The sequence below is a fragment of the Drosophila sulfurigaster genome, chromosome 3 (genome assembly GCF_023558435.1).
Source record: "Drosophila sulfurigaster albostrigata strain 15112-1811.04 chromosome 3, ASM2355843v2, whole genome shotgun sequence".
Taxonomy (NCBI): domain Eukaryota; kingdom Metazoa; phylum Arthropoda; class Insecta; order Diptera; family Drosophilidae; genus Drosophila; species Drosophila sulfurigaster.
The window spans coordinates 48,250,545-48,261,545 of NC_084883.1; the positions used below are offsets into that span (position 1 = coordinate 48,250,545).

The 11,001-nt window shown below is 39.8% G+C and overlaps 5 protein-coding genes across 8 annotated transcripts in view; 2 read left to right on the plus strand and 3 right to left on the minus strand.

Moving 5' to 3' along the window:
- The window catches only part of LOC133841405 (uncharacterized), a 54,565-nt gene extending 53,577 nt beyond the window's left edge, over positions 1 to 988 (plus strand). For all 4 annotated transcript variants that reach the window (XR_009894301.1, XM_062273839.1, XM_062273840.1 and 1 more), the window contains one exon: positions 84 to 988. Coding sequence is in view for 3 of the 4 variants with exons in the window: in XM_062273839.1 (XP_062129823.1) it covers positions 84 to 122 (39 nt within the window). In the remaining variant the exon portion in view is untranslated. The remainder of the gene's footprint in view (positions 1 to 83) is intronic.
- Positions 989 to 1,126: 138 nt separating this feature from the next.
- LOC133841415 (zinc finger protein 449) lies at positions 1,127 to 2,320 on the minus strand. The gene is made up of 3 exons (XM_062273862.1): positions 1,939 to 2,320; positions 1,333 to 1,879; positions 1,127 to 1,276 (listed from the first exon to the last, which is right to left on the minus strand). The coding sequence occupies exons 1-3, from the start codon at positions 2,205 to 2,207 to the stop codon at positions 1,133 to 1,135; spliced, it is 960 nt and encodes a 319-aa protein (XP_062129846.1). The 5' UTR covers positions 2,208 to 2,320; the 3' UTR covers positions 1,127 to 1,132.
- A 517-nt stretch (positions 2,321 to 2,837) lies between these two features.
- LOC133841413 (COP9 signalosome complex subunit 3) lies at positions 2,838 to 5,579 on the plus strand. Its single transcript, XM_062273855.1, has 8 exons — positions 2,838 to 3,045; positions 3,177 to 3,425; positions 3,488 to 3,753; positions 4,366 to 4,560; positions 4,624 to 4,932; positions 4,991 to 5,173; positions 5,238 to 5,305; positions 5,365 to 5,579. Exons 1-8 carry the CDS (start codon positions 2,991 to 2,993, stop codon positions 5,378 to 5,380), a joined length of 1,341 nt encoding a protein of 446 aa, XP_062129839.1. The 5' UTR covers positions 2,838 to 2,990; the 3' UTR covers positions 5,381 to 5,579.
- A 503-nt stretch (positions 5,580 to 6,082) lies between these two features.
- On the minus strand, positions 6,083 to 6,947 carry LOC133841418 (uncharacterized). The gene has a single exon (XM_062273869.1). The coding sequence runs from the start codon at positions 6,578 to 6,580 to the stop codon at positions 6,365 to 6,367; it is 216 nt and encodes a 71-aa protein (XP_062129853.1). The 5' UTR covers positions 6,581 to 6,947; the 3' UTR covers positions 6,083 to 6,364.
- Positions 6,948 to 8,954: 2,007 nt separating this feature from the next.
- Positions 8,955 to 10,273, minus strand: LOC133841416 (uncharacterized). The gene is made up of 2 exons (XM_062273863.1): positions 9,440 to 10,273; positions 8,955 to 9,376 (listed from the first exon to the last, which is right to left on the minus strand). The coding sequence occupies exons 1-2, from the start codon at positions 9,756 to 9,758 to the stop codon at positions 8,967 to 8,969; spliced, it is 729 nt and encodes a 242-aa protein (XP_062129847.1). The 5' UTR covers positions 9,759 to 10,273; the 3' UTR covers positions 8,955 to 8,966.
- Positions 10,274 to 11,001: the final 728 nt, after the last annotated feature.

The window sequence follows — 11,001 nt, forward strand, 5'->3', positions numbered from 1 at the left end:
GTTGGCTATGTCTGGGCAGATGTGTCAGCTAATTAAAATTGCATAATTTCTCTATTTTGTATTCCACTCAAAAAATATCGAAGAGAGCGCGAAATGTCGTCGTCGTTGAGACCAAGGCTTGAAATGGGGCGCAACAACAAACACAGCACAAAGACAGAGAGAGAGAGAGAGACAACTCAGAGATCAAAGATCAGGGACTCATTCTCCTGAAGAGTGACGAGGCAATGACAACAGTGACAAATTCTCTATCAATATTTTGTTTTTCATTTTCCAAACAATTGTAAATAAACAAATAGAGATTCTTAATTGTATTTCAACAATTTTACACTGAAGACTTTTATTTCAAACATAGCATCATTTTATCTCTAAATATGTACTTGAGAGCGACAAAAATGTTTTGATATTCGAATCAAACGCAGACAATAAAAATTATTGCAAAACAAAAACAAAATGAACAATATATACACATTATTGATTTGGAATGATTAATCGAGTAGTAAAAACACAGCTAAAGTACCACAATACTTAATACATACTTAACTCTTAAGACTCTTCAGATCGGAGTCGCCGAATCAGATCACTTCAAACGATCAACTAAAAATAATTAAATTAATTAATTACCAAAACAAAAAGAAACCAAAAAAAAAAACATATTAAAACTATTTATGTTGAGTTGACATTATAAACAATTAGGCAATTATATATTACGATATACATACATACATACACGCATATATATATATATATATTAATTATATATTGTGTGCGCCGATCTCACAAAAATGGACTGAGGCTAACTGAAATACTGGAAAGCGTACACAGAGAACCTGGAGAAAGAGGCTCAGACCACAAGACGATGAGGTTAGATTTTTAAAATTACAATTACAAAATAAACAAAAGAAAACTAGTTTAAATATAAAAACAATTAATAAACCAAACAAATCCAAAAAAATAAAAACGTAAACCAACATAAGCTAAATTTCAAAATGTTGTAAAAAAGAAAAACAAAAAAAACCAAAACCAAAATCATATCAGATTCTAAAATGATATTAACATTAAATGGTAAACGTAAACTCAATAAATGAACATTTAAAATTCAAACTAGAGTCCTTAACTAAACTTAATCTTAATCCTAACAAGTTGGCGGCACAGTTGTGGCTGTTGCATCCTTTAAATGCCGCTGACGATGCTTGAACAGCGAGCTGGGATCTCGAGTGGCAAATTTGCAGTGCTCACACTTTAGAGGCTTCTCTCCTGTATGCTGTCGCATGTGTATCTGGAATGGAAATCATTTAATGGACAATTCAATCTTCTATATGATGTTGCACTTACGATTAAGCTAGCTTTGCGCGCTGTCTTCTTGCCACACACGTTGCATATGAAGGGTTTGATTTTGTTGTGCACTGTCTTCACATGTTTCGATAGCGTTTTGCCATTGACGAACTTCTGCTGGCAAATCTCACAAGTCTTTTCCGCATAGTATTTGTTCTTCTTCACCTCTGCTGCAGGCTGCAATGGCGCCTGGCTGTTGGTTGCCTCGTCCAGCAGCAGTTGCTGTTGTTGTTGCTGCTGCTTCTGGATGCGACGTCGCCACAATTCGCGTCGCAAAACTCTGGTCCGCCACTTCTTATGTACCCGCATATGCCGCCAGACGAGGGCTGATAGCGGCGACTTGTAGTCGCAACCTGCCACGGGACATTGCAGCAAATCCACATCGATTTGATGCTCCTTCCACAGATGCGCCGAGCAGCGTCGCCAGTTTGCTTGCTCCAGTCCGCACTCGCTGCAGCTATAAGTCTCACCCTTGTGGCACTTGCCATGCAGCGTCTGTTTGTTGGCATCCTCGAATTTGTAAACGCATCCAGTGATCTCAGTGCAGCTAAAATGAGGAACATCAATTACGGTTGACTTTGGACCAAAAGGAAGAAAAATACTTACGGCACTCGCATGTTCACGCGCAGCGCCAAGCGAAAGTCCTTGAAGGGCATTGGTTGTAGCTCCGCAGGTGGCGATGGCGATGGTGGCGGCATTGAGACTCTTTTGGACAGCTGAGTCTCTGTTTGCTTGGCATTTAACTGCTTAACTCCTGATGTGGGCAACGGTTTATAACCATGGAAGAACATCATGTGGCCACGCAGATCCTCCAGCAAATCATATTGTCGTAGACACAGACTGCACACATAAACAATGCGTGCCGGCAATTCCATATTGTAAATAAATTATGAAATTAAGTAAACAAAACACACAGACGCCAATTCCAAATCTTGAGCACTGCCTTTACAGCTGATTTTAACAGCGCCTCTTCAGTTAACCGCCAGCAGTGTGCAGTTTGTTTTAAATTTAACAGCTACTAACGAACACCCTGTTGTTTAGCAGTGTTCAATTTTAACAGTTGCTTGTGACTAACATAACAGAAATCATCTGTAATTTGGTAAACTAACCAAAAACTTAAAAGATAGTAAGTACCAAAGAATTATTTATCAAAATAAGTAATATTTCAATTCAATAATAACGCAATAAAACACAAAAACGAATGCTATTTTAAAGGACACTACATAATCAGCTGTTTATTTACAGCGCCTTGAGGTTAAAATAATGCTTAGTGCACCCCTTAACGAACAGCTGCAATTTGGCAAACTATCACAGCTTTAACAACCAAATACAACCTGTGATATAAATAGTGTACAACTGTAATAATAAATAAAAAAAGAATTTAATTTTAAATAATACATTTTAAAAGAATTTAGCATTGAATTAAAACATTTCAAAAAGTCTCATCGCTAACGTCCAGCGGCACGAATAAGGTTGCCACCTTGTGCAAAACCGCAGTGTGCAAAATATTTCGCTAATAACGTCGAACGGTCACACTGTGAACAGGAAAAACGCAAACGCGTATAAAAGATTTTATATTTTATTTAATTTATTAGTTCTTAGCGATAAAATATTGAATATACCGCTGTAGTCTCGGACTCTTAAACACATTTGCAACAATGGGCAGCGCACTAGAAAACTATGTGAATCAGGTGCGCACACTAAGTGCTGCAGGTAAGCTTTTTGCAACGCCGGGTTCTTTCTCTCCTCCGGTCTCCTCTTGTGTGTGAGTGCGAAAGAGAGAGAGAGAGGAATGGAGTAAATTAATTGGCAATACAAATTCACAATTATTATTCTTGTTGCAGGCAGCTATCGAGAGCTGGCCGATGAGTTGCCCGAATCGCTGTCGCTGCTCGTGCGCAACTGGAGCATATTGGACAATGTGCTCGAAACGCTGGACATGCAACAGCACACACTTGGCGTGCTCTATGTGCTGCTTGGCAAGCTGCATAGTGTCGCCTCCTCGAATCCGGAACCGACGCAAATCATACAACTGATGCGCGACTTTGTGCAACGCAGCAATGCCGAGCAGTTGCGCTTCGCCGTCTGCCCATGTGAGTAGTTAAAATGTATTATTTAGATAGAAATATCTAACGTGCCACATACAAATTTTTAGTTTATGAGACGTGCCATTTGTTTACGGACTTTCTGGTGCAGAAGAATCTAAGCATTTTGGGCATCAAGGTGCTATCGCGTGCCATTGAGCAAATCAGACAATTGGACACACAACTAACGCCCATACACGCCGATCTCTGCCAGCTTAGCCTCAAAGCGAAACACTTTAACGTGGTGCTGCCATTTTTGGATACGGACATCACAGACATCTCCACCGTTGCCGCCGAATGCAAAAATCAACAGCAACAACAGCCACAACATACGCTGGTAACTAGCTAACTAATTCTTTACACAAGCTTATTAGTGGACAAAGGTAGAAGAACATTTAGAGCCAGTATATTTACGTGGTACAATTCTACAAGTCTAAGTCATCGTTTTTAGATGTTAAACTGATTGAGCTTTTTGACGTGTGCCAAAGACTCGCATGATTACCATCTCTCATACCTCTCACACATTGTCATCATTCGATATGATGATTAGCGACGTGGAGAAAGGAAGAGCTTCCATCATTCTCAAAATCCTTAATCGTCAAATCGAATCCTAAATTCAATTGCCTATTCAAATATATTTAAGTTGACCGAAGCTTCCTAAAACTTTTTTCTTCTAATAATGTCCATAATAGCTCATGTTGAAAACTCTCTTAGCCAATTATAATTATCAAAGGCAAAACTTAATGAATATCTTACCCTCAACCCTCACACTAGCCACATTCTTTATTCTTAGAACAATCTTTATTTATTTACCAAAGTGTTGAAGATTTCGTTACTATGATGCTGTGCTTTGTTGTAATATTAAATTAATATTAGACTATCATTAATAACATAATATAGCTTATTTTTCAAAGTACTCAATTATAATGTTTCGACTTTACTTTTTAAGGATGCCAACAATGATGCAAAGTACTTTTTGCTGTATTATTATTATGGCGGCATGATCTATACGGCGGTTAAAAACTACGAGCGTGCTTTGTACTTCTTTGAGGTGTGCATCACCACGCCCGCCATGGCCATGTCTCACATTATGCTGGAGGCATACAAAAAGTTTCTCATGGTTTCACTCATTGTCGAGGGCAAGGTAAGATCTTCCTTCTAAACAACAAATACCTCAAATCAATAACTCAATTATTCTCTAATGTAGATTGCGTATATACCAAAGAACGCACAAGTTATTGGGCGCTTCATGAAGCCGCTGGCAAATCATTATCATGACCTGGTCAATGTGTATGACAATTCGTCCAGCGAGGAGCTGCGCATCCTTATACTCAAATACAGTGAAGCATTTACGCGTGATAATAACATGGGACTGGCCAAACAGGTGGCCACATCGCTCTACAAGCGCAACATACAGCGACTGACGAAAACATTTCTCACGCTCTCGCTCAGCGATGTCGCCAGTCGTGTCCAGCTGCCCAGTGCCGCTGAAGCGGAACGCTACATCCTCAATATGGTAAGAATGAAGCAATTTCTTTTTGATTAACCATATTAAAATTACTTTTGTATTGCAGATCAAATCGGGTGAGATCTTTGCCAGTATCAATCAAAAGGATGGCATGGTGCTGTTCAAGGATGATCCAGAGCAATACAACTTACCGGACATGTTCCTCAATGTGCAAACGAACATAACGCAAGTGCTCGATTTGGTTAAACAGATCAACAAAATGGAGGAGGAGATCATATTGAATCCAATGGTAAACATGTTGTATAATCTGTGAATTATCTGAGTATTCTAAAATGTTTCTTTTATTCTCTCAGTATGTGAAAAAGGCGCTAGGCAGTCAGGATGATGACTTGGCGTCACAGCACCCCAAGACCTATTCAGGGTAAGAAACAAGCAAGCAAGAACATTAAACAAGAAATCGAGAATCATTTCCATTGACAGTGATCCGACGGATTGATGCGCCCACTCCGCACTCATCATGATGCTGCAAGGGCGCCGCAAGCAGGCAACAACAACAGGCAAGAACACCACGAACAACATCAACAGCGGCAGGCAGAAAACGTAACACAACTGAAGAGGAACGGAAAGAACGCGCCTAATTGCAAATTTATAGATGAACATGCTATTTTAAATAAACCTATGTATAAATCAATGAATCATTTTACGACTAAGCTCGTCCGGCTCAACGCATGACGTCCCTCTAATCAATGCGACCAATTATTGATTGCATGCCACATTCCTACCACACACACAGTGTTCTGCGAGTGCGAGTGCGAGTACGAGAGATAACAAGTTCAATTATGATAACAGAGGCATTAACTCGATCAGGCGACTTTTGTGGCCCAACACACTAAACAACTAAATGGCCAACTGCCCGAGTGACTGACTAGTTCAATCGCTTTGTACTTGAAAATGAACGCAGCGCAATAATTAAGGCACTTGTCGTAACTAATTTCCAGTTGTTTCTCCACATATATATATTATTGTTGTGTTTCTTTTTAATATTTGTTGACAATATCAATGTCGAGCGGTCATGACGACGGCAATGTTAATGCTTTTGTTTGTGTGTCTAACCCTAAGTGATATGGCTAATTAAGTTGGACTAGACACCGCAGGCTAAAAAGCCGCCCACCTTAAGTAAGTGACTAACACAGCGTGATGATGCTTCTTTTTAGCATTTATATACATGTAAAATTGTTAATATAGTAATTGATAAGTACTAGGTTTTAAACGTAGTTAAGAGTTAGTCTAATTCTAATTGCTATTGTTGTGTGTGGCTATGTACAATGTTTGTGTTTTGTTCTTGTTAAAACCGGCGCAACGCAATGCGGTCGCCTCTCTCTCTCTGCTCTGCTCTGCGAGATTCCGATTCTCGTTGCGTTGTGTTCGTTAACGAGAAACAGCTGCCGCCGTCGTCGTCTTCTATTCAACTATTCGTTGTTTAACCGGTTTTCAAGGCATCCACTTCCAGCATCGATGGACTGCTGCTGCTGCTCACTGACACGCCCACGCGTGCTCCGATAACAGCGCCATCGTCGGACATGCCCTGATACAGCTTGTGGACGACATTAAAGATGATAAAACAGACAATGAGCACCAACAGCGACATGAAGACATACGCCAGCACCAGCGGTGTATCCGAGATGGGATCCAACATGATTCGAAATTGATTTCAAATTGTTGTCTGTGCGTATATATAACAATTCTCTACACGATTTGTAAGAGAGAGTGACGTTAATGTGAGAGAGAGAAGTGTTTTTTCTTAATTTTGGAGAACTGAGGAAGTTGTTTCGTTCTTCGTTCGAAAGACTAAAGTCAAAGAATAAGTGCGTCGAACTGAAGCGGCGACGCGTATGTTAATTAAAATGTGTCGTTTATATATAAAGTTTACTCGTTGTCGTATATATCCGTTTGTTGTAGTATTAAATGTTTCTCTTGCTCTTGCTGTTGCTTTTGTTGCTGTTGTTGTTGTAGCGAGCGCGCGTCGAGTTGTCGTACCGTATGCATTGACACCTGTGTGTTAACTGAGGCGAGCCAGCTACTAGACAGTCGAAAGCAGCCAAGCAGCCAGCTAGCAGACAGTCAGCCAGCAAGCAAGCGAGCGAGAGCCAGTTAGCATATAGAACTCTGCTGGCTGCCGTTACGTATACGCAATGTTGTGCTACGCTGTTTCTGATAAGCTAGTTGAAAATTCGCTGCGTTTTTGTTTGCACTGCGCTTCAGTCTGGCGCTCGACTGTAGCTCAAAACTATAGCGCTCAAGCTGAAGCATTATTACATTAGCCAGGGTCAGGTCGAAGTTGTTATATATCTGTGTGTAGAAAAAAAAACGAGCATACGTCTAGTATACCCATAACATTCAGGCCTGTCGTGACAGCTTTTCACTCGAAGCAAACAAAATAAAATATAGAATAAATCGAGTGTGAGCAAAGTGTGCAGCGACTAACACACACCCTGCAAAGCATTTAAAGTTCATTAGGTCTATTTAAAGCAAGGCTATTTATAGTCTAAACTTCAGACTCTTTAATTATGCAATGCTGCTCAGTTTTCCAGCTCGGAACTCGTTTTGTATTTCTATTAAGTCTTGATAGGCTATCAGAGACCCTTTAAAGGCGTATTTTTATTTCGATCGTTGATGGAATAATGGATATATAATTTTTATTATTTATAACTCAAATGTTTAATCATATTCATCTTGTTATAGAGCGACTTCTGGCATTGACAGCCACAATATGCTCGCTTTATCTTTACAGCTTTACAGGGTATACATATTAATATCAGATTTTCCGTCTATATTCGGTTATTTATAAATACAGCATTGTCATTGTGGGAGGACTTTGAAAAAAAGCACAGCTGCATGGCAAAAACTTTCCGATATCAGCTTCAGTGCTTTATGTAAGTCCAGCGGAAACGCGGCGCATTATTATTATATGATTGATAATATCCGTTTCTAAAGAAACTACTCTACATCGATTTAGTTTTAAATATATATAATAAACTTTTATTTTGCGTTACGCGCTGCGCATCGATCGAACCACAGACAGATAAAAAGATCAAGTGTGACCACAAAACAAACTGAAGGATATTTTATACTAAATGCGGTCACGTTCGTTATGCTAATTATATCATAAGTGTGACCACACAGCAAAGTGAAGGACACTTAAAACTAAATACGGTCACGTTTGTTATACTAATTATGATATATGTATAAAATATGGGCACATTTACAACAAAAACAAAACCGAATAAAATTTTTTATTGCCATGAAATGAGACAAAGCTGCAAACTTATTTATTAAAATACTTTCTAAAATCTAGTTGACAGCTGACACGACTCGCTTTTTGCTCTGAACTATTTACAGGGTATTAAATATTATGAATGCCAAACACATTTATGAATCCAGCCAATTCATTTAGTTTTTTTTGCTTTATTAATTGAAATGAATAAAATCGAGAGAAACACACGCTGCGCATGGCTGGCAATTAAATTGGAATATCGTCAGGCTATTTGTGACTCGTTATTGTTACGATCTGTCGCGCTCTCAATTGCAAGTTGGGGGGCCCCAAATACCGACCGATTGCCGGCGCTATCGCCTTTTATTATCTCAACTCAACATCATCATCGCCAACGTTGAGATTTGGCAATCGTTAAAGTGCGTCGCTATCTAATGAAACAGCGACTCGACTGATAAAGTTCGCTGCGTTTCGTTTTGTTTTATTTTTATGGGCCCGCCATCGAGATAAGCAAAATAAAGTAAAGAAGCGTAGCTTATATGTGCCTTTATTACAGGTGTGGCGACGCTTCTCTCGTCTCTGATTCTCTGTGGGGAGTGCACAAGTCCCAAGACGACCCAGTGATGAAGTCAAGAGTCGCCCGAGTGGCCTTGTAGCTACCGTTATAATGCATAGTAGAAGCATAGTTTTGCTCATCTGCATAACCTGAATAAAAGCCAATAAAAACAAGTTCTACAAACTACAAAAATTAAATATGTAAGCAACACTCTCTCTCTGTCTCCGCTCTCTTTGTTCTCTCTCTGTCTTGGGTTTACGGTCCACCTCGCTCCATCTCATTCTGTCTGTCTATGTCGTGCCTCTCGCTAGTCTCCGAACTACGCACTTCGGTCAGCCTCGTGCGTCGTGTGGGCGCTCGACACGCCGTCGTATTGTCTATGCCACGATTCTCCATCACATCCTTGATGACATCGTCGAGCACCAGATGCATGTTCTTGCGTTCGCAGCAGCGCAACAACAACTTCAGACGCGGCACCTTCGACAGCTGATCGTAGTAGCGCAATATGCGCAACGAGTCGATGTCACGTTCGGCAGTCGCCGCACATTTGGCCACCTTATCCTGGCAGTTGCACAAGAAGCTGACGGCACGATGCTCCGAGTGCGGCAGAATATCGAGTCCAATGCTGACCAAATAGCACGGCTCCAACGTCAGTGTAACGCGCACTGATCTCAGAATCTCAGAGTTACGATCGCTGCAAAGATCTCTATGCATCTCCCATTACTTACCCACCGTTGATGCTTCGTAGATGGCCGAACGATTCTGTATCCAAATGGAGCGAGAACTGGCGCTGAGACTCATGTGATCGCCACGCGACGTTTCGCGAGCATTGATCGTGGTGCGGGAGCGTAAGGCGATCGTCGAGCGGGAACGACTTGCGATGGAGGAGCGGGAGAGCGGGGCAGCTGGCAGCGGTAGATTGTCATAGATGGAGATGTAGATCTTGTGGCTGACATAGGCAACGATGAAGAACAATATGATGAGGATCAACAGAAACACAATGTACGTGAAAAGTGTGGGTAACCAAATGATGGCGTCCAGCAACATTAGAACAGAAGGCTGCTGGGATTTGTTTTCAGAACGAACGAGTTGTGAAAAATGTTTCAAATGTCACACAAATTTTGTTCTCTTCCATGTTCCATGTTCCATATTCCATTCGATCTTTGTTTTGCAACATCTATGTAAATGTATTTATTACTGGTATTTGTTTTTTTGCTCGTTTTTTGGTTTTTGTTAGCTTTTCATTTTTGTTTTGTTTTATATAGTACATACGATTTTACATTGATAATATTATTTATTTTAAATTGTATTCTCCCTCTTTCTCTAACACTTTCTCTTCTTTGTCTCTCATGCGTCACACACGTGTTTTTCTTTTTTTCGGGGCGAATTTCTCTTGCCTTGGCTTAATGTACACAATTTCATAGCATTTAGCTTTTGTCGCTATGCACGCTCACGCTCACTCGCTCTATTTCTCTCTCGTTCTCTTCTTCTAGTCTAACCCGCCGGCGGGTGCACTCAACGCTCTGTGGCGTGGGGGCGTGGCTAGCACACCTCAAACAGAAAACAAAAACAAAACGAATTCCTAAGCTTGCATGTTTGTGCGTGTCGCAGTATAACACTTTCGCACAAGCGCAATTGTCAAGCATCAAGTTTGCATTCTTTTGTTTTCTTTTCATGTTGTTGTTGTATTATTTTACAATTTATTGTGTGATGTTTGTTTGTGTGTTTTGCTGTTTTAGTTTTTAGTTTTTTTTTTGTTTTTGTGGCAGTTGTTAGAAAAAATGCCAGTTTGGTTATGCGGCGTATATGTATGGTATAACAGAGTATAACAGTTAAATCATTTAGAGGGAGGGCATGTATAACAACACTTGCCAACATAAGCACAAATTCTGTTATTAACAAATGCAAAACTAACGCAAAGAATACAAATAATTATTCAATTACAATTAAACAAATTGCACACATTGTTTTTGTTGTTTTCATTTCCACTCTCAATTTGTTTATATTTCCGTTTTATGTGCGAACTTTGTTGTTTGCTTGTTGGTTTTTAAAAATAATTTAACTAAATATTAAACAATTATTGTTGCAGTTTTTTTTTGCTGTTGTTGCTCACTTTCTATCTCTCTTCTTCGTTCTCTGTCTCTCTCTATTCTTGCTCATCCTTGTATATATAACAGTAAACTCAGCATGCTCGTGTGTGTTTTTGTGTGTGTGTGTGTGTTATAGCTAACTTTACATTCATATGTATTCAATTATATTTAGGTTTTTTGTTTTTTGTAGTTGTTGCTTG